This window comes from Tachyglossus aculeatus, chromosome 17 (genome assembly GCF_015852505.1).
Source record: "Tachyglossus aculeatus isolate mTacAcu1 chromosome 17, mTacAcu1.pri, whole genome shotgun sequence".
NCBI classification, from domain to species: domain Eukaryota; kingdom Metazoa; phylum Chordata; class Mammalia; order Monotremata; family Tachyglossidae; genus Tachyglossus; species Tachyglossus aculeatus.
This window is the reverse complement of record NC_052082.1, coordinates 42,694,125-42,716,051: the sequence shown is the minus strand read 5'-3', so window position 1 is coordinate 42,716,051 and position 21,927 is coordinate 42,694,125. Positions and strand designations below refer to the sequence as shown.

Sequence of the window (21,927 nt, the reverse complement as noted above, 5' to 3'; positions counted from 1 at the left end):
GGAGTATCAAGACCAAGAAGACTATGAAAGCTGAATTCTCAAGGGCATTAATGAGTCTCATAGATGACAAGCAGGAACAATTCGATGATGACCAATGGAAACATTGACTGGCAGAAAATGGAATCCCTGAGAGGGTAATAATAATAATAATAACGATGGTATTTGTCAAGCACTTACTATGTGCCAAGCACTGTTCTATAACTGGTAAAAGAGACTTGAGGACTTGAGGACTAAGGAAGAGGTGAGCAACCAGTCAAGTTGAAAGGCAGATACTAATAATTATTATTATTATTATGGTACTTGTTAGATACTTACTATGTGCCAAGCACTGTTCTAAGCACTGGGGTAGACGCAAGTTAATCAGGTTGGACCCAGTCCCTGTCCCACAGGGGGGCTCACAGTCTTAATCTCCAGTTTACAGATGAGGTAACTGAGGCCCAGAGACATTATCATCATCATCATCAATCGTATTTATTGAGCGCTTACTGTGTGCAGAGCACTGTACTAAGCGCTTGGGAAGTGCAAACTGGCAACAAATTGGCAACATTATGTGACTTGGCCAAGGTCACCCAGTAGACATGTGGCAGGTCTTCTGAGTCCCAGGCCCCAGGATCTATCCGCTAAGCCCCACTGCTTCTCTAAGATAGCGTGAGGGAACTGGGGTACAAGTAATCCCAAATCCCACCACAGTGAAAAAGGGTTATCCATGAAGTCTGACGGGGTAATCACCGACTGGGAATGCTGAAAAGAAGCAGACCGCCTCTGCTTCTGAGGCAGCCTTCACTCACAAGCAGCCTCCGGGGGAGGTTTGTGTGCTCTCCTGGTGCTCTGACCACACCAGACTTACCCTTTAAAGGGTGAGGGTCAGCTCACCCTTTAAATGCACTATCCTATTGAGAACAATGCCAGTTCTCCTTCCTACTTATACTGTGGGACAGGGACTATTGTCTGACCTGATTATCTTGTATCCTCCCTAGTGCTCAGAATAGTGCTCAACACAATGAACTCTTAAATTAAGAGTTAAGAATTAAGCTCTGCAAAACAGTAAACGCTCAGTAAATAGGACTGATTGACTGATTAACAAATGCCACAATTTTTATTGAAAATAATCTGCCGTCAGAGGGACATCCTTTCAGCCTGATCAGGTACTGTATTCACTAGCTTTTTTTTCTACTTCCTAGGAAAACAGTGGGAATGAGGGGAAACTAGAACAGTCCTGCGGGCAAGTGAAGGGAGAACTAGAAGCAGCGTGGCACAGTGAAAAGAGCCCGGGCTTTGGAGTCAGAGCTCAGGGGTTCAAATCCCGGCTCTGCCGTCAGCTGTGTGACTTTGGGCACATCACTTAACTTCTCTGGGCCTCAGTTACCTCATCTGTAAAATGGGGATTAAGACTGTGAGCCCCACGTGGGACAACCCAATCATCTTGAAACCTCCCCAGCGCTTAGAACAGTGCTTTGCACGTAGTAAGCGCTTAACAAATACCATTTAAAAAAAAAACCACAAAAACTAAAAGACCAACTGTCAGTGTCACTTCGGAGACCCTGTTGGCCAGATTTAGCTCACTCCAACTGCATTCAGACACATTTCTTTAGCTACGATATTACACTACACATTACCAAGAAGGGACTTTTTAGCGGCACGCTGTGGTAATGTTATTAAGGATCTCAGAGGGCCTCCGAGGCCTTGGTGCTTTGCCTGTGTTATATACGATAGGTCTACGCAATACTCAGGCAGAGCGGACAACACCCCAGAAGTTTCAAAACCTTGCCAGGAATGGTCTAGGTCTAAACCCTGGGTGCGTGTGGCTAGGATGAAGGAGATTTCTAACAACACCCAGCTCTCCCGGGGGAAAGGAATTGTCGTTTAACAAATGCCACTGCCAGGCCAAGGCAACCCAGCTCCATTAGATGAGTCAATCTACGAAATTCAGGATGTGCATACAATGGGCTACGCCAGGTACTAAGCGCTGGGAAGAATATGGGTCTATCATTGCAGATGCCACTCCTGCAACAAACGGTGTTCACAATCTCACGATGGGGAGGGGAGCTACCAGGCTAAAAACATCACATACCAACCAAAGAAATCAAGAACTGCGAGGTCGGGGAGGGTGCCCACAACTGCTCTTAGAGAAGGTTGGAATGGGCAGAGGTCCTCGGGGAAAGAGAGAGAGGGGAAAGGTGGGGTGAAGAAAATTCAGCAGCAGCCTGACATCCATGAGTTAGTGATCTGCGGCCAGACGTGCTCCAGAGGAAGAAGGAGCGGGGAGTGGGGAGGAAGGGAGAATACACAAAGAATTACGAGCGCTAAATATAGTTGCACTTGTGCACAATTACTTGAGGCATGCTGGAAACAGAGAGGAGAGCGAGCGCAGAACCCATGTGTGCCATGAGCACTCAACCACTCGCTGAAGGACATCCATTCGTTCCTCGGAAATGAGATTCTGAAACCCTCAGAGGTACAAATGTACCACGAGATGCCTGCTAAATCAAGTATATAGGCCTTCCTCTCCCAGAAACACAGTATTTTTTAAGGGAGAGGAGGGAAGGCTGTTCGGAGACAAAGGGAAGCGGTACTTTGCTGGGGCTCTTCTGCTGACCTACATTGGATCAACACTGGCATCCAGTGGCCAAGCAGTCTCGGCACAGACTTCTTTGTCTTTGGGATGGTCTCCGCTGCTTTTGGGTGAAGTGGCAATTCGGAACAAACCCATTTCAGATGTCTGTAGGGATCGTCAAAGACAGGAGAGTCTGTAATTCACGGCAAAGGACTGACGGCCACGAAGAAGAGATGCCGGGGGGAAGATTTAGAGTGGCTTCGGTACATTTCCGAAGGTCTTACGGAAAAGAAAGAACGGCGGAGGGGACAGATTCTCGTGGGCGACGGGCCTGGGTGTGTTTTCTGCTTCTGAAAACTTTAAAGATAATGAGTTTCTATTATTTCTATTTTGAAGCTACAATTGGTCTGAGATGAACAGGGGAAAGGGAGTGGGGAAAAAAAAAAGAATCCTTCAGTTCATTCCATTTTTAATGGGCTTGGGAAGGGACGAGCAGTACAGAATATAATCTTTATTTGAAAACTTTCTTCCTGGGGTACAGTACTTTTGGGGCTGCCTTTTAAACCAACGTGGGTTTTACAGTGGACTTCTGTTTTCAATTTTCGAGGTGTTTTTTGAGGAAAGATGAGCCATAATCTAGTCCCACGGTACAAATTTCAGAAAAGGAAGAAAGCCTACGAGAAACTACGGAGGGGACCTACAACCCTGACAAAACGAGATTTCTTTCCTACGTTACGAAGAAACTGAGCTCTTGATGATTAAAGGAGATTCCCGGTTCCTAAAACTAAAGTGGCTCCTAAAAAGTAAAATCTGGAAAACTGGTGCGCTCCTCAGCGCGTACACTTAGGTACCAACAAGAAAGGGGTAACGCAGAACTTTAATTTTAATTAGGCGATGTTGCAGCTCTCTCTGGTCCCAAGAAGAGGTTTCATTTTCTTTCAACCTTCTCTCCCCTCCCAAAAGGAACTGGAAAGCTTATCTGGGTCCCTTGTTTAATCTCCCATCTTTCCCCCTGGGGACTCTGCCTGGAATGCAAATTCCAACTCACCTATTTGGATGGGATGTAGGAAGCATGAATTGAAATTCCACCACGCACGTGTTGTCCTTCAGCTGACGATGCTGTACACTGTTGAGCTCATAGGCGATATAAGCCCTTCGGACATATACCTGGTCAAAAAGTAACCAACAGAGAGTTGCAGGGGCTGGTAATAAACGAGAAGCCTGTCAAGTTATTTCGGTGTCTCTTCTTTCATTGGCAAGCCCTCACTTGCGAAAGCGTCTCATGGGAACAAAATCCAACGTCTGCTTGCTACTTCCTCTGATGGTGAACCATTTTAAACGAACCATAAACTCTCCCTCGTGGAACATTACCCAAGGGGGAAATTCACTTCACCATTTCAGTGAAGACCGGGTTCCCACCAAAAGCCCTGAAGCTGGAGGACGAAGCGAACTTCAGTTACTCACAAACAAAACACTGAAAAGGCAATCGACACTGCAAAAGAAGATAAGATTGAAAACGAAGATGCGCAGTCTCCGGGTAAACTCGCTCAAACCACCCACGGAGCTCTGACGAAAAGGGGAATGGACTCACTGGGGTTTCAACATTCCGATTTTGGCCCCCTAGTTCCTCACCCTTCCGTGGAATGAAACTGTGCCTTCCTCGGATCATTTAGAGTCTCCAAAATCCAAACAAGGCAATTCGGAATGACATGTTCTAAACAGTGCCTTGCCCATTTTCGGTCCTTTAGAAGGAACGATACACTAAGCAAGAACCGTCTCAGAACCTGTCTCAGACAGCATTACTCTCTGGGTGAACATCCTACCAGACAGACAAGCAGGGATCTGCATCATTGACATTACAAATAACCTATAGAAGATGGGGGCCCTGGAGACTTCTGGCCCTTGCTCGGCAAGATCTCTTGTGATCTGTTCCAAATATTCAAAAGTAACCCTCGAAACCTGCTGTATATGTTCTGGAGCTTCAACTGAGCTACCCAAAATAACAGGTTGTTACTCCTAGAAACATCAAGAGGTTTAAGATCTCCCTCCCATCACATCTTTATTGCCAGAGTAAAAAATACTCCACTTTGAGCACTGGCTGAGCATTTGACTACCTCCAAATCCTGGCCACACCTATTCTTCTTTCATTTTCTGATTCTCACTACACACATGAAACGTTACTTCATTCTAATAAAGGAGGAGTTTCCATTTTTGGGAAAGCAGGCAATCAGTGAACCCTAGCAGCTGTTTCCCACTGATCTGAATTTGAGGCTGTGATTTATGCATAAGCAATAGGGATCAGGTGATCTGAGACTGATAAATACTGCAATTTAATCCCAAAGTCAGGGATATAGGGGTAAGATACTCCAAAGAATCCCAAAGTCAGGGTTGAATAGAGTGAAGAAAATCAGCTAGAAACAGAGGTGAGCTTGATGATGTAACTTGACAATGCAAACATACCTCCAGAGCTGCCATTCTCACCACCTGGTTACTGTGGTAGAAGAAATTTGGGAGGACATCAAAAATGGATGTTTCAGACAAGATAAGTTTCTAGGAGATAAAGATGAGTTGAATTTATTTAATGAGTTAAATATGTTTTCTAGATTGCCTAGATAAACTTGCTCTAATGGTGGTAACCTCTTCAATATTGTTGAAACCATAATGGCAGGTGAATCACTTCAATGTCCCATTAAATACTAATTTAAAAAGGTGGACAAACCCCTTTTTAAGGAGAAGCAGCATGGCCTAGTGGCTACAGCACACGCCTGGGAGTCGGAAGGACCTGGGTTCTAAACCCAGCTCTGCCACTTGTCTGCTGTGTGACCTTGGGCATGTCACTTAACTTCTCTGGGCCTCAGCCACCTCATCTATAAAAGGGGGACTGAGACTGTGAGGCCCATGAGAGACAGGGACTGTGTCCAACCTGATTACACTGCATCTATCCCAGTGCTTAGTACAGTGCCTGGCACAGAGTAAGCGCTTACCAAAGACCATTGAAAACAAACAAAAAATAAAAACCTCAGTCGCAATCCTTTGGCTGAAGAAGGGACTTTGGAAGGCAATCACAAACAGGACAAATGTGTGACGGTTTAGGCATTTTTTCCCCCCTCGCTAAACAAACACTCATTTTTGTTTTCTTTGCCTAATGCAGTCGCAAAATGCCTTCCTTACGGAGCCTTATGCTTTCCTTTACCCTTCTTCCCGGGGGCTAGGGGATAACCCAGGTTTTTCTCTGCTAGAGAGGGGAAGCCCAAGGTGTTCCCAAGCAGATTAATAGAGCAATTCAAATCCCTGCCCAGTTTTGTGTTAAGAGGACTATTTTACTGAAATCTTAACAAGGGCATCCTACACTTACTAAGGAAAGATTTTACCTTCAGGAGTTTAAAATGTCTATGCCTATCCCTGGTCTAAGTGTCAGAAACCATTAGACCCGCCACTGGAAAGTAGGTTTGGAAAGCTGCCCCAGAGGTGGAAATTTCAACGTGAACTTTCTGCCGAGATAGTTACATTTTCCAACCAACGCCATTATAACAGCGTTTTGACGGGAGCGCACACGGACCTAAGACGTGGTGCTTGTGCCGCCTGTAACGCTTGAGACCGAAAAGAATCGGAACCAATTCTGTGGTAAAAGGCGGGGTGGGTGGCGAACTGAAAAAGAGGCCGGGAGTTACCTGCAGGTTCTCGATGCAGAACTGGTGTCCGTACATGTCAATCGCGGACAGAAAGATGGACTCCACTTGGTTATGACGCAGTTCGTAGGACGGTAAGTGGGAGGCTATTAGAACCTGAAATGAGAGGCAGAGCAAGCCATGAGTTCCGGGCCCACGTGAGGCAGCTATGATTCACGGGCAGCAAATACGCGGTATACTCGGAAGCACGCTGTGCCCAAGAAAAACTCGACTGGAAACCGAGGGGCGCAAACTTCTGGGCTCTGTAACGGCCAACCGACGCCGCCAACTCCTGAATATCGGGTTGTCTGTCGCCGTGATTTACACGGTGGGCCGTTCCCCATGGGGAAGGAGACGGCTTCAATCAAGTTCCATCAGCGCATGTGATTTACCATTGCAAAGCTGCTAGTCTTGGGGACTGCATGACTAGCTGTTAATTGGAAATCGGGGCTGGCAGAGAGCAGCTGTGGGGAGGGCGGCAGCAGCAGCAACAGAGTGAGCCTTTTGCAGCTCTGAGGTAAAGAGAGGTCCCGAAGAGAAGCCCTCCCGGCACCAGTTCCCCGCACCCAGGATGTGGCGTCAAAAAGCAACACCGACATACGCGAGGGGTGGAAAGAGCGCGAGCAGTGTCACAGAACAACAAACTGACACGGTGGGACTTGAATACCCTCAGCAGGTCACTGAGAGGTTCAATAACTCTGAGTAGTTCAGTGACATGGATACAATTCCACAGAAAGCAGAAGGTCACTGAGCAGCTTCAAATGCTCCTTCATTTTCAATGCCCATGTCCTCCAACACAAAGGGACCGCCAAATCTCGGCTTTCCCGCTGAAAGCTTTTGGAATGGAAATGAGGGCCGGGAGGAAAGCTAACTGGACTTCTCTGGGGTTGCTCTGACTGCAAGAGCTGGAGATTCATTTCCACTGTCCTTCTGTTTTCCATACGTGAAAACTATTTTAAGTTCATATCGGGAAGGGGGGACCCCGCTGCTTCTAGGCTGCCTTAGAAATATTTGAAATGGCCCCTTCTCTGGGTTTCTCTTTCTCTACTGCAGCCTGCTTGTACCCATAGAGCTGTTTGGGAGTGCGGACCAACCACCAGCATTGATAATTGTGGATAATACTAATAATAATAATTATGGTATTTGTTAAGCACTTACTACGTGCAAAGCACTGTTCTAAGCGCTGGGGAGGTTACGAGGTGATCAGGCTGTCCCACGGGGGGGCTCACAGTCTTAATCCCCATTTTACCGATGAGTTAACTGAGGCCCAGAGAAGTTAAGTGACTTGCCCAAAGTCACACAGCTGACAAGTGGCGGAGGCGGGATTTGAACCCAAGACCTCTGACTCCAAAGCCCGTGCTCTCTCCACTGAGCCACGCTGCTTCTCTAGAATAATGGCATTTGTTAAGTATTTACTGTGTGCCAGGCACTCTTCTAGACACAGGCTAACTGGGTTGGACACGGTCTTAATCCCCATTGTACAGATGAGGGAACTGAGGTACAGAGAGGTGAAGGGACTTGCCCAAGGTCACACAGTAGACAAGTGGTGGAGCCAGGATTAGACCCCAGGCCCTTCAGACGCCCAAGCCTGGGTTGTGTCCACGAGGCCACGCCGTTCTAGTCTTATGGCTCGATGATAATCCTTTCCCTCTGCCTTAAAGAGGGCGGCACGGAGACATTTGTTCTGGGGTAATGAAACAGGCGAGGAGAACTGCACGGCCTTTGCAGGCCAACCCGAATTTTCAGAGTTTATTGGATCTGGGACACTCCGCCCCAAGGACTCCACCCTCTCCTTGCCGTGGACAGAGAAGGGCCCTACCTGTCGGGCTCGCAGGGCCACTTTGGCATTGGTGGTCTTGCTGAGCTGGGTCAGCTCGGTGAGGATGTTCAGCAGTTCATCGGTCAGGGTGGGATCCCGGCCACACAACTGGTCCTGACGGCCAAAAGAAGTAAAAAACAAAAACACACACCCACGACCAAATGTAAGTTAAATGTGATCCAAACGGCCAACTGGCTTTGCGGGGTCGAGGGGAGGGAGGGAAATAGGAAAAAAACAAACACAGCTGGAATCGTAACTCGCTGCTATTTTATCCCTAACAATGTGGCTAATGGCAGCCCAAAGGGAAGTCTAGCACCGGGAGGGAAAGGACCTATCGCCACTATTCATTCAGAATCGGTCTCCTAAACGCGTTTCTTCATAACGGAGCTCCGCACTCCTAACACGCCAAAGAAACCTTCAGAGACGAAATGTGGGGATTTAGGGCAAGCAACAACAGATGGTGTCTCAAAGTTTTAAGAGGTTTCAAATACATGGGGACCTCCTGCTCTCTCCCCATCTCGGAAGCCGGGCAACATAAAGGGAAAGGAAACCCTCTCAACGGTAGTTTGCATTTTTTGAAAACCAAATGTTCAACCTCCCAGAAGGACACAAAACAGAAACAGGAGCTAATTATTCATTTTGAACCCCTAAACAACTAATACATGGCCCCACGCCTAGTGATTCGCATCCAGCGGTGATCGGTCCCCAGACTCGGCCATCTCTGAACTTGATCAGTCCTACCTAGCCAGCAGAAAACCAAGTCTTAGCCCCATTCTGTAGCCTGTGTAGAATTGTGTCCTTTCTCCTCCAAGGAAAAAAAAATATATATCCCCATCACATGTCAATCCAATTATGTGATATTATTACCATGGAAGGAGGACTCTCCCTTCTGGACTCCAGCTGGAGATCGGTTGTTTTCCTCTAAATCCATCTATTTTCTGAGTAATTTCATCCAAGCGAGTGTAATTCAGATGCAGTTCACGGAAATGCCTTTGTTCTTTTTGAATTTTACTAAGCTACTTGTAGCAGTAAATGCCACCACTTAAATCCTACATTGAGCTAAATATACATTTGTTTGGAGTCATTTCTCTTTCCTCTTGTTTGAAAGAGTTGTCTTTCAACCTCGAGACCTTTTTGTTCTTCCTGCCTCGAGTGTGGTAGTAGGAGAAACAGAGCCCTCTCAGTTAAAGCTTCATTTTGCTGCAGTCTTTTCTCACCTTTCGCCGGAGATTCTCCTCTTTAAACTGAACCGTGTCCACTTTGGGAGCCCCTTTGCCGCAGAAGGTAAGAAATGCCTAAAAATCTCAGTTTTGGAGGAAGATAGGTATTTACTTTCTTGGGACTCCCAACCGATTCCCAGAGAACAAAGGAATGCACTTCAACGGACAAGGAGCAAAACTTCAACATTTTCCATTTCCTCCAAAATGCCTCCCAAAAGCCGGTTTGGAGGTATCTGATTCCCAATCTTTATGAGGAGCCTGCTCACGCAGGATCATGTAGACTTTTCAGATCGCTGTTGGGCAATTATTGCCCTCAGCTGTACAAGGATGTAAAGGGTAAAGCGCAAGAGTCACTCATCTCTAAAAAGGCAACAGCTTTGAGAAAGGAAATCTGAATCCTTGTTGCTGCTGAACAGGTGGACACAGACCATGAGAGGAAAATGATTTTCCTCCTACCCGAGGATTACAAGAGGAGAAGAAGAAGGGAAAGGGATATAGAAGAGTCTTGTTCTCTGCTGGATTCTGATGAGTAACATACAAATACAGGAGATTACTGAGGTACATGGGAAATAGCCGAAGACGAGGAAATAAGTGGGGCTGGAGGCAGAATGGAGTGCACCACAGTGAGATGGAAATCAAAACGGAAACAGTTCTTTCCCTCTTCACGGCTCTTCTGCTGGCCACTCAGGATAGACTGAACATCCTGTCATTTCTGCTTTCTTCAGCCCCTGATCCCTGTAAACAGCAGGTCAGCCCATCCCGGGCTACAATACAAGTCTGTGCTCCATTAATAGCCGGAGGATGAGAAATTTCTGAAAATTAACAAGCTAGCTAGCTCCAGGACAGAAATGGAGCAGCCTAAGGACCCCTTGCTCCCTTCTCCACCTAACGTGATGCAAGATACTCGTCCTTTAAAAATAAAATAAACAAGTTGGATTATTACAACAGATAATAATAATAATGATAGCATTCATTAAGCGCTTACTATGTGCAAAGCACTGTTCTAAGCGCTGGAGAGCTTACAAGGTGATCAGGTTGTCCCATGGGGGGCTCACAGTCTTAATCCCCATTTTACAGATGAGGGAACTGAGGCATAGAGAAGTTAAGTGACTTGCCCAAAGTCACACAGCTGACAGATGGCGGAGCCGGGATTTGAACCCATGACCTCTCACTCCAAAGCCCAGGCTCTTTCCACTGAGCCACGCTGCTTCTCTGGGAGGGAACATAAATAATAAACTACAAATAATAAATACAATACAAAAGAAATAAACCAAAGCACCTGTATCTATGTTTTTTACATATTTATTACCCTACTTATTTATTTTACTTGTATGTATTCTATTTATTTTATTTTGTTAATATGTTTTGTTTTGTTCTCTGTCTCCCCCTTCTAGACTGTGAGCCCACTGTTGGGTAGGGACCATCTCTATATGTTGCCAACTTGGACTTCCCAAGCGCTTAGTACAGTGCTCTGCACACAGTAAATGCTCAATAACTACGATTGAACGAATACAAATAACAGAACTGACTATTTTCCTCTTCAGGAGGCCCAGGTGGGTTTAACTATGGATGTCCCTGAGGTCTTAATTCTGGGCCCTTAATTCTTCTTTTCATTCACTCGTAATAACAACAGCAACGATAATAATAATAATAATGACATTTGTTAAGCACTTACTACGTGTCGAGCATTGTCCTAACAGCTGAGGAAAACACAAGATAATCATGTCGGATGCACCGTCCCACAGAGGACTAACACTCTAAGTAAGATGAAGAACAGGTATTGAATCCCCATTTTGCGGATGAGGTAACAAGCGCAGAGAAGTTAAGTGACTTGCCCAAGGTCACACAACAGGCACGTGGTGGATCTGGGATTAAAATCCAGGTCTTCTGACTCTCGGGCGATGCTTTTTCCACTAGGCCGCTCCGCTCCTCTTGGGAGGCTCATCTTCTGTCCCGGACTCAGGTCCAGCTATCACTTTGATGCAGATGACCCCCAAGCCGAGATCGCCATCCCTGATTTCTCACCTGCTCTATAATCTCACAGTTCCACATACCTTTGGGACATCTCAGCGCTTAGAACAGTGCTTTGCACATAGTAAGCGCTTAATAAATGCCATCATTATTATTATTATTATTATTATCTCCAGTTGGCTGATGGAGCCACACCTCAAAGTTAACACGTCCTAACCTGAACTCACCTTTCCCTGTAAACTCTATCCTCTTTCCTAACTTACTCTACCTCTTGGTCATCCTACATTCTCTCTCGTTCTCTGCCACAAACACTCGGCCCTAGCTGCCTCTCTCATTTAACTCCTGTATTCAGCCTGGCTCTAGAGAGGCCCTACTGAGAGCTCACCTCCTCCAGGAGGCCTTCCCAGACTGAGCCCCTTCCGTCCTCTCCCCCTCGTCCCCCTCTCCATCCCCCCATCTTACCTCCTTCCCTTCCCCACAGCACCTGTATATATGTTTGTACATATTTATTACTCTATTTATTTTGCTTGTACATATCTATTCTATTTATTTTATTTTGTTAGTATGTTTGGTTTTGTTCTCCATCTCCCCCTTTCAGACTGTGAGCCCACTGTTGGGTAGGGACCATCTCTATATGTTGCCAACTTGTCCTTCCCAAGCACTTAGCACAGTGCTCTGCACACAGTAAGCGCTCAATAAATATGATCGATTGATTAGATCTTGCCAGTTCTTTCTCGACCAGAGAGGCCGGATCCACCCCGTCCTCTCCCCTTTTACACTTTCCACCTTGGTTCAGGCTCTCATCAACTCCCAGCTGTTTTACTGCACTAGTTTCCTGACTAACACCCCTGCCTCTAACATTTCCTCCCTTCGCCTGCACCACAGTCATTCTGGAACGTGGCTCCGTGGAAAAGAGCCCGGGCTTTGGAGCCAGGGGGTCATGGGTTCAAATCCCGGCTCTCCCAACTGTCAGCTGTGTGACTTTGGGCAAGTCACTTAACTTCTCTGGGCCTCAGTTCCCTCATCTGGAAAATGGGGATTAAGACTGTGAGCCACCCGTGGGACAACCTGGTCTCCTTGTAATCTCCCCAGCGCTTAGTACGGTGCTTTGCACATAGTAAGCGCCTAATAAATGCCATTATTATTATTATTATCACTCCCGACCTCAAAAATTTCCAATGGCTCGCCATCCCTTCTTGCGAACGACAAAAGCTCCTGACGAACAGCTTCAAGGTTCTCCGTTAACTGACTCCTCCTTTACCAATTTGCTCTCGCCTCCGGAGATTCCCTCCCATCAGTTTTCCCGGAAAACCTCCTCTCCCTCACCAGACTCTATGGGAGCCAAGTCCGAACTCTTGCTAAGCCGGGCGGTGAGCAGAAGGTGAGCAATTCAGCCTCCCCAGATCTAAGGCTCAGGGGGTTGCCAGCTTCCTGGTCTCCCTCCCAGCCTCCCAAAAATAATAATAATAATAATAATAATAATGGCATTTGTTAAGCGCTTACTATGTGCAAAGCACTGTTTTAATCTCTGGGGAAGTTACAAGGTGATCAGGTTATCCCATGGCGGGGGCTCACAGTCTTCATCCCCCTTTTCCAGATGAGGGAACTGAGGCGCAGAGAAGTGAAGTGACTTGCCCCAGGTCACACAGCAGACACGTGGAGGAGCTGGGATTCGAACCCATGACCTCTGACTCCAAAGCCCGGGCTCTTTCCACTGAGCCACGCTGCTTATACCACGTCTACCTTCCCAACTTCTAAATCTTTAGAAGGGTACAACAATCTAGCTGCTAAGCCCAAGTGCTTAGCACAGTGCTTTGCACACGGTAAGCGTGGCTCAGGGGAAAGAGCTCGGGCTTGGGAGTCAGAGGTCAGGGGTTCAAATCCCGGTTCCGCCACTTGTCAGCTGCGTCACAACTTCTCTGTGCCTCAGTCCCCTCATCTGCAAAATGGGGATTAAGACTGTGAGCCCCCCGTGGGACAACCTGATTACCTTGAATCTCCCCAGCACTTAGAACACTACTTGGCATATAGTTAAGCGCTTAACAAATACCATTATTATAATTATTATTAAGCGCTCAATATGACTGACTGATCTGGGGTGCATATTTACTGTTTATATTTTATTTTTTCATTTCCATTCATTGTATTATTATGTTTAGTAGAGAAGCAGCGCGGCTTAGTGGCAAGAGCCTGGGCTTGGGAGTCAAAGGACATGGGTTCTAATCCCGGCTCCGCCGCTTCTCTGCTGTATGACCTTGGGCAAGTCACTTTACTTTTCCGTGCCTCATCTGTAAAATGGTGATTGAGACTGTGAGCCCTATGTGGGACAGGGACTGTGTCCAACCCGACTGACTTGTATCTGCCCCAGTGCGTAGTACAGTGCCTGGCACATAGTAAGCGCTTAACAAATACCGCAATTATTATTATTACTATCCATGTGCCTGGAGGACAGGTGATCCCAAGGATGAGGGTGATCCTGTACTGACTTCCTCCAACATAATGGGCCTTGAAGGTAAGATAAGAGGAATTCAAGGACTCTCTGGGAGTGAGCGATGCTCTCCCCAGTCTTCCTTTTCACTACGTGCTCGAGTGAGATTAGGAGCTGCTCTGGAAGTTATTCCCGCCAAGGGACGAGGACATCGGGAGGGAATAGCCATCGAATGAGACGGCTCCCTAGGGGAAGGAAACAGACTGCAAGGGGCTCTGAGGTTTGGTCTAAGGTCTTTTACAGCTTCTTCACCACTTTAAGGCTCCCCCACCTTAAACCAAGGACTGGGGTCAAAGTGCCTTAAGAGGGGCAGGCCGCTGCTGAGGGCATGGATTAGAACCCATGACCTTCTGACACCCGGGACTGTGCTCTACCCATTAGGCCACGAGGCTTAACCACCGGACTCTGAACCAGCCCTAGCTAAACTGGAGGGAGGATGAAAATGCTCCTTTGGCCACAATGTTCTGAGAGTTTTATCCTGCTCGTTTAGGTTCTTTTTTGTTTGTTTGTTTCGCCATGTCACGGACAGAGCTGTGTCTATGGAGTCACGGTGGGTCGGAGTCGACTCGACAGCTAAGGCAGGAACCGGGGCACAGAGAAGTGAAGTGACTGGCCCAAGGTCACACAGCAGACAAGTGGTGGAGCCGGGATTAGAACCCAGGTCCTCAAACTCCTGGGTCCAGGGTCTTTCCAGTAAGCCATGCTTTTAAGAGGCAAGCAGCCTTCCCCTTCTCTGGTTGCTTGGGTCAGGCTATATAGACTAAGAAAAGAGAAGTAGGGGACTAATGCACACCTAAATATACACCTTCGTGTTCTGGCTCCTTCAGCAGGTGACAAACCCAGAACAAATCAGGCACATTTAAGGATATTTAAGGTTTTCCTGCCCGGATAACATTAAAATGCTGGTTTTGGATGCAGACAATCTATTTTTTTATTATGTTTATTTGAGGTTCCCGTGGACTGGACCCTGAAATGTTCAATGCCTCCTAAGTGCAAGTCAACGAGAACCCCCTAATCCAAACCAGAGTCGCTTCTGGTGTTGAGATTCAGTTGGGCAATCAGACTGCCCGGCATCATTGTCAAATGCCCTAAGCAACGTAACAAGGTCAGGAAATGCCGATATCCTTTAGACTGAAGCCCAGTGGGTGGATTGGGATAAAGAAGTGTATTGAAAGAGCCTACCAGCTGGCTATGGGACAACAGGGCACTTGCATAACTCTGCAGGCCAAGGTGAAAGTCGTTATTTAGCACAAATTGAGACCGATGTATATGTGGCAATTTCATACTTGCATTTTTGGCCTGGCTCTAGGAAGCCATGGAGCACTTTCTAGGTCTGCAGAAACTTAATAAGCACATTAAGCGATAGCCCCACGGACAAACATAAGGGATAACTAGCAGAGCCCCAGCCCCCAGAGGAACCCAAATCTAGTTCCAGGATCCAGGACTCTGGATGTTACTGGGAACGGAATTCAGAATCAACAAGAGAATGACTCGTTCTACGCCATCAAGGTAAGTTACTGCTTCACCAGTAAAAGAACCATTCCCAGCATCCAGACTGAATCGGATGCCCCAGCTGCCATGCCGGGGATGTCCCCCGGCTAATTGGCACAGGCCTATCTCCTAGTACATTCTAGTTGATTTATAAGTCACCGGAAGACCCCTTTCTCTACCACTCTTCTTTGGACACATTTCTCACAGCACTGGGTCCCAAACTGTCCACCATTCACCAATGGTAGGAGGATAATAATAATAATCATAATAATAATGGTATTTGTTAAGCGCTTACTATGTGCAAAGCACTGTTCTAAGTGCTGGGGGGGATATGAGGTGATCAGGTTGTCCCACGGGGGGCTCACGGTCTTCATCCCCATTTTACAGATGAGGGAACTGAGGCACAGAGAAGTGAAGTGACTTGCCCAAGGTCACACAGCTGACAAGTGGCAGAGCCGGGATTCGAACCCACGACCTCCGACTCCCAAGCCCGGGCTCTTTCCACTGAGCCACGCTGCTTCTCTAATAATCTTAGGGAGGAAGCTCCTCGGTGATGGATCAGCGTTTCCAGTGCTCCCGGGTGAAGTAAAAGTCAAAGGCTCATCTGCACGGCAATATCCAGGAGGAGGTTTGACTTGAAACACTTCCATTGCACAGCATTCCCACATCCAAGCTGAGGGAGGGAAAACCGCAGTCCTAGCGGGGAGCGGCCGAGGGAGGCGATTCCATCCAAAGAAACTCGCTAGCCGGATTAAGAGGAAGATCTCCTCTACTTTGTCATTTCTCACGTTTGATCTTTTACCGCTTCTTCACCGCTGTAAGGCACCCCCGGCTTAAGCCAAGAACTGGGGTCAAAGTGCCTTACTGCTCCGATCGCTAAACTTTCCCACCGGCCCGTCCTTAAGGAACAAGAGGCAGTTTTGGAACAAGTTTAACGACGACCTGGCATTCTTTCCGCCTTCGGGGACGGCCTGCCGTTTCTGGCTAGGAGGACATTTGGCAAAGACCAGCGTTTAAGCGTTCCACTCATTACCTTGCCCTCTGGCCAGAAAGAGATTAGGAGGTCGCATTAACTGGATAGTTCTGAACCTGTAAAGGAGTTACTAAACACCAACCGGCAAAGGGGTGGCCTCGCCACGGAGTAGCTCTACCGGCTCGCCACGGAGATGTCCGGAAGACCCCCGGGAGCACTCTATGCGGCAGCTTTCCTCGATCCTCTCCTCCTAAGCCCTGAAGACCCAGAAGTCGTTTCACCCAGCATAGCCCGCCTTCTACATCACTGCTTCTGGAGAGCGGAGACTGGGCACGGAACGAGCCCATCAATCAGGAAGAAGAGGCAACGGAGGGAGGAACGGAGAAGGCAGAAAGCAACACGCCCGGGGGGACGGGATTGAAAGAGGCAAGACGAGAAGGGAGTTTTAATCAGATGCTATCCGCGATGGGACGCACGGATGCCGCAAAAGACCTTCAAAAGATGAAGGAGTCTGTCTGAGGGACCCCAACTGACACGCTACTGACACGTGTCGAAGGGCATGTACAGACGAGCAAAGACCAGATTCTCATGGGGTCCAGCGTACCAAAGGAAAAGAGAGAACTTCTACGGTCTCACCCACGCTTCACCCTGCCACTTGGTAGGTGGCTGCGAACGGAAACTTGGGTTAGCTCAGTTCCTAAATCTTTAAGGTAGAAATGAGGGTGACAGAAGTACTCTTCAAAAACAAAGCACCACAGACCTTTCCAAAAAACTAACGAGGGGACAAATCCCACCGGAAAAGACAAACACAAAACCCAAACAGCACTGTACCATCACCAACCCCCTAAGCAGTAACTTTCCTGTCCGCCTCCCCTCCCCATTCCTCCCAGGTCTAGCAGAGATGGCGCCTCGCCACCAATCGCTTGTCTAGTCGGAAAGAAAGTTTCAGTCCCATCCGTGAAAGCGAGAAGCGTTCTGGACAACGGAGTCGAAAAAGCTAAGGAGAGAAATGAACAGACGGCGGCCAGTCACGGCTCCGTTGCCTTCTTCCTGTCCTGCCTGGCCAAAGCGAAAAGCAAGAGCCTCAAACCAGTTCTCTGACAGGGCCCAACATCTCTGCGGCAACACCCGTGTAATTACACACTTGAGTGACTGGACTCTGAAGAAAATTGAAGGCCTGAGCTCCGAACAGCTGCCATTTTCTCTCTCCATCACACCAGCGTGATTACTTGAGAAATGAACAGCCCCGGCTCAAAGCTACTCCAGAATTCTCAGAGGAAATATGGCTCCGTGTTCCAATAATGAGATTCTTAAGGCAAGCGTTACTTACAATCACTCCGCAAAAGGAGAGAGCTGGGCCCCTATATCTTACAAATTAGAATTTAAGAAACCCAGCGACAGTCTTGCGTGATCATTACTCTTCTGCTGCTCCAAGGGTTCTGGGCTTTGGATCTATTTTTAGTAGTAGGGGGCTGGGGTGCCTTTAAAAAAAATTAATCGTAATAAAATGGAGGCACCCCATAATTAGCTTCCTAAGAACTCAATTCTCAACCTATGTTAGATCCAAATTAGTATTGTTTCCCACTTCCTCCCCACCCCTACCTCACCAGAAAGTCTTCCCACCTTCCTCACGGAAGACTTCTAATTTCTTCCATTTTTAAAAATACCTGAACTCTCAGGCAGTTCTTCTCTTCCCATTTACATAATAGAAAAGCATTGCAAAGTTTTGATGGATAATATCCCCCTCTTCCTGAAATACATTGTTTTAGGAGATTAAAATATGAAAAGTCAAGTAATGGAATCCCTCCCCTCCCAACACACATACCCGTTCCTTTTCCGCTCCCCCCAAACGCTAGACGTCTAGGTACTTGGATTTATCATAAGAAAATGGTAGTACTAAAATATTTTAATCTGCTCTAACAAGTTAGGTGGTCGACTGATAGGGCTGGGCTGTTGGATGTCAATCAAAAAGGAGGTTTTAACTCATACTGGAGGAAAGAAAACCTCCTTCAGAACGGACTTCCCTGAAGGTAGATTCAGCTTCCTTTTGCTTTGATGGTGTAGATTCTTAGTGGTCCGAATTTCTCTTCCAAAGCATAACTCTGAGCCTGGTAAACTCATGAGATACGGTAAGTTCAACTAAAGTAGTTTAGTTCCCTGGATGCCACATAATTTTGTTTAAAAAAATGGTATTTGTTAAGTGCTTACTAAGCGCCAGGCACTGTACTAAGCACTTGGGTAGATACAAGCTACTCCGGTTGGACACAGTCCACAGAGCTCACAGTATTACTGCCCATTTCACAGATGAGGGAACTGAGGGACAGAATTCCCCTCTCTGTGGCTTTGAGGAAAGTCAACTAAGAAGTTTCAGGAGTTGGAACTCACGTTCAGGGAACCTCGAAAACAGTTTCCAAAAGTCATTAGCTCCATTCCATTCTATTTATCCACCGATGATAATAATAATAATAATAATAATAATAATAATAATAATAATACATAATTTTGGCATTTGTTAAGCACTTCTTATGTTCCGGGAACTGTTTTAAGTGCTGGGGTAGATACAAGATAATCAGGTTGGACACAGTCCCCGTCCCGCTTAGGGTTCACGGTCTTTATCCCCGTTTTACGGGCGAGGGAACTGAGGCCCAGAGAAGCGAAGTGATTTGCCCAAGGTGACACAGCAGACAAGTGGCGGAGGCAGGATTAGAACCTACGACCTTCTGATTCCCCGGCTCGTGCTCTAGCCACTAAAGCTGCTTCTTGATTGATTCTCACCTACATTTATCAGTGACCCACTCTCCCTTTCAGTGGGTTAAGGGACCGGGGGCGGGGGGTATCACAAAAAAATCTACCTGGAGTGACTGCTCTGAGTTACGCCAAAGTCTCAAATTCCCTTGAAAATAAATCGCAAAAGGACAGGCGGAATAAAATACATTTGTAAGCTTGTTGGGGGCAGGGAACGTGCCTGTTGATTGCTACAGCGTGCTCTCCCCCAAGTGCTTAGTACAGTGCTCTGAACACAGTAAGCACTCAATAAATACGATCTACGGCCCACTGACTGCTTTGCATGAGGCCAGGTACATCCTCTTTTCTTTTTTTTAAATCCTGGGAATAGGAAACAACACTCATTTCCATGGCTTGATTAAGAAGGTCAAAAGGAGCCCCAACCAAAGGGCTGGAAAAGCTCCACCTGCCCTTTCTGCTTAAAATAGTCTCAAATCACCGGCTGACCTTCCAGTGCTCACAGTGAAGAGGAAATTAAAAGCGTTTTCACACAATCAACCCATGGTATTTATTGAGCCCTGCCTGAGGGCTGAGCACTGTGTTCGGTGCTGGGGAGGAAACAAGTAGGAGTTGGTATGAAGCATCTAGGAGGACTTCTCCTTTCTCCTTTCAAAAGCCAACACACTAATTGTTTTTGGCCACTTCTCCAACTTTTTCCCTCTCCTTTCAGCCTCCATTCTAAAGCAGAACAGCTCTCTGTTAGCAATCAAGCCATTACTGCGAACAGCGGGGCGGGCTGGAAACAGCACGGGCTGGAGAGTCGGAAGGCTGTGGGTTCTAATCCCGGCTCTGCCACTTGTCTGCCGTGCGACCGTGGGCGATTCGCTTCACTTCTCTGTGCCTCGGTTACCTAGTCTGTAAAATGGGGACTGAGACGGTGACCGGGGACTGCGTCCAACCTGATTCGCTTGTATCCCCCCACCTAGGTGCCTGGCACACAGTAAGCGCTTAACGAAAACCACGATTATTATTACTGTTGTTATTTATTACCCCTTGGTTGGGGGTGGCTCTCTGGCCAAGTCCGTGGTCTCGACCTGCCTCCCGGTAGACAGTAGCAAGATCGTCCTTTCTGCTAGCCACCTCCGCGTCGGTTGTAATCGGCGGAATCGTCGTCGCTGCTAGAATGAGCCCAGCCTGGAGCAGTCCCTTCGGGCCAGGGATTTAATTCAATTGCATTTATTGAGCGCTTACGGTGTGACGAGCACTGTACTAAGCGCTTGGGAGAGTACCACGTAGCAATAAACTGACAAGATACAATAAACGGGATAGGAGTCCCTGGACTGGAGGTTGTCCGGGAAGCTGGACCCATCCAACAACCAAGCCCCTCCTGGACCACTGACACGCAAAGGACACCAGAAGCAGGAAATCCCCCTTTTGTAGACTCCCGTATCCCAAGCGACCGGACTCACAATGAGCATCGTGACCAGCAGGTTCTTCTTGGTGACCTGAGCGTGGGAGAAGATGTAATTCAGCACAGTGTTCATGTCACTCTTGTTCTCCTCCCGAAGGGCAAACACACACTTGTCATAGTGACCTGTAGGAATGAACAAAGAAGCATTCTAGTCTGACTTCTTCTTGGATGTGTTTGATATGGGAATAATGTGGCCTGCACATTCCATACAGTGAGGACAAGCTGGGGGTGGAGGAGGGATGAGTGGTGGAGCCCAAACTTTCAGTGAAAATTAAGGTTCTTGTAAAGCTGTAATGGGGCAAGGAGGAAGGTTGGAAGAGGAGGATTATCTGTCATTTTAGGGCTTTCATGATCATGACGATCGATTCACTGCCAACGTTCAGAAAGATATATGGCTAAACCCCAAATTCCGGTTTTCCCACATCGGAAATAAGAGATACCGTTTACTAGATCACACCAATACTCCATCCAATCAGTATTTTGTCTCTGCTGCCCCAAGAAGCCACGTAATTTTGCCCTCTTTGACACTGCCCTTAATATATAGGATGCACCTAACATCATCTCCAATTTTCCTTCTAATAATAAGGATCGCTTCTTTGGCTTCTTTTATGAGAAGCAGCGTGGCTCAGTGGAAAGAGCCCAGGCTTTGGAGTCCGAGGTCATGGGTTCCAATCCCGCCTCTGCCACATGTCTGCTGTGTGCCTTTGGGCAAGTCACTTAACTTCTCTGCGCCTCAGTTACCTCATCTGTAAAATGGGGATTGACTGTGAGCCTCACATGGGACAACCTGATCACCTTGTATCCCCCCCAGCGCTTAGAACAGTGCTTTGCACATAGTAAGCGCTTAACAAATGCCATTATTATTATTATTATTTATAAGTCCCCGAGGAGCCTAGCAGATTGCTCTAAAAACAGATTAGACTAAATACATTTTGTGGCTATTAACCCAAAAGGTCCAAGCCACTTTGAAGCTACTGATATTTTCTAGCAGCCCAATTTCCCGTTATAACAAATCCCACCTACTTCTTATCCTCTGGGTGAAGAAGTTCCCTTTTGTGCATTTTGCATTTACCATTGTCAAGTTTCACTGGGTGGCCCCTTGACCCGGGGTGGGGGGCTTCTGCCCTGCCCACAAAAGATTGCGCTACTTTCGCCTAAGGAACCCAGGCCCCACAAGGATGTATGTGTATACACACCCACACACACACACTCTTCATCTGACGCTTAGGACGGTGCTTTGCACCCGGTAAAGCGCTCACTGACTCTGAGGTCCAGGGCCAGCCCAAGATAAAAACTACAGTCAAAGGCTAGACGCATTTCTGCTACCGCTGTGCTAAGTGCAGATAAACTGATCAATCAATCAATCAATCGTATTTATTGAGCGCTTACTGTGTGCAGAGCACTGTACTAAGCGCCGGGGAAGTACAAGTTGATGATGCCACTTAGAAAATCAGAGACGCTCATTAGAGAAGTAGCGCGGCCCAGTGGAATGAGTACGGGCCTGGAAATCAGAGGACCTGGGCTCTAATCCCGGCTCTGCCATTTGTC

The 21,927-nt window shown here is 47.3% G+C and overlaps 1 protein-coding gene across 3 annotated transcripts in view; it reads right to left on the bottom strand.

Moving 5' to 3' along the window:
- The window catches only part of ACACA (acetyl-CoA carboxylase alpha), a 270,884-nt gene that overhangs the window by 167,213 nt on the left and 81,744 nt on the right, over positions 1-21,927 (bottom strand). For all 3 annotated transcript variants that reach the window (XM_038758869.1, XM_038758870.1, XM_038758871.1), the window contains 5 exons: positions 20,378-20,502; positions 8,042-8,155; positions 6,226-6,339; positions 5,015-5,104; positions 3,603-3,721 (listed from right to left, as the gene is read on the bottom strand). In XM_038758869.1, coding sequence (XP_038614797.1) covers positions 3,603-3,721; positions 5,015-5,104; positions 6,226-6,339; positions 8,042-8,155; positions 20,378-20,502 — 562 coding nt within the window. The remainder of the gene's footprint in view (positions 1-3,602; positions 3,722-5,014; positions 5,105-6,225; positions 6,340-8,041; positions 8,156-20,377; positions 20,503-21,927) is intronic.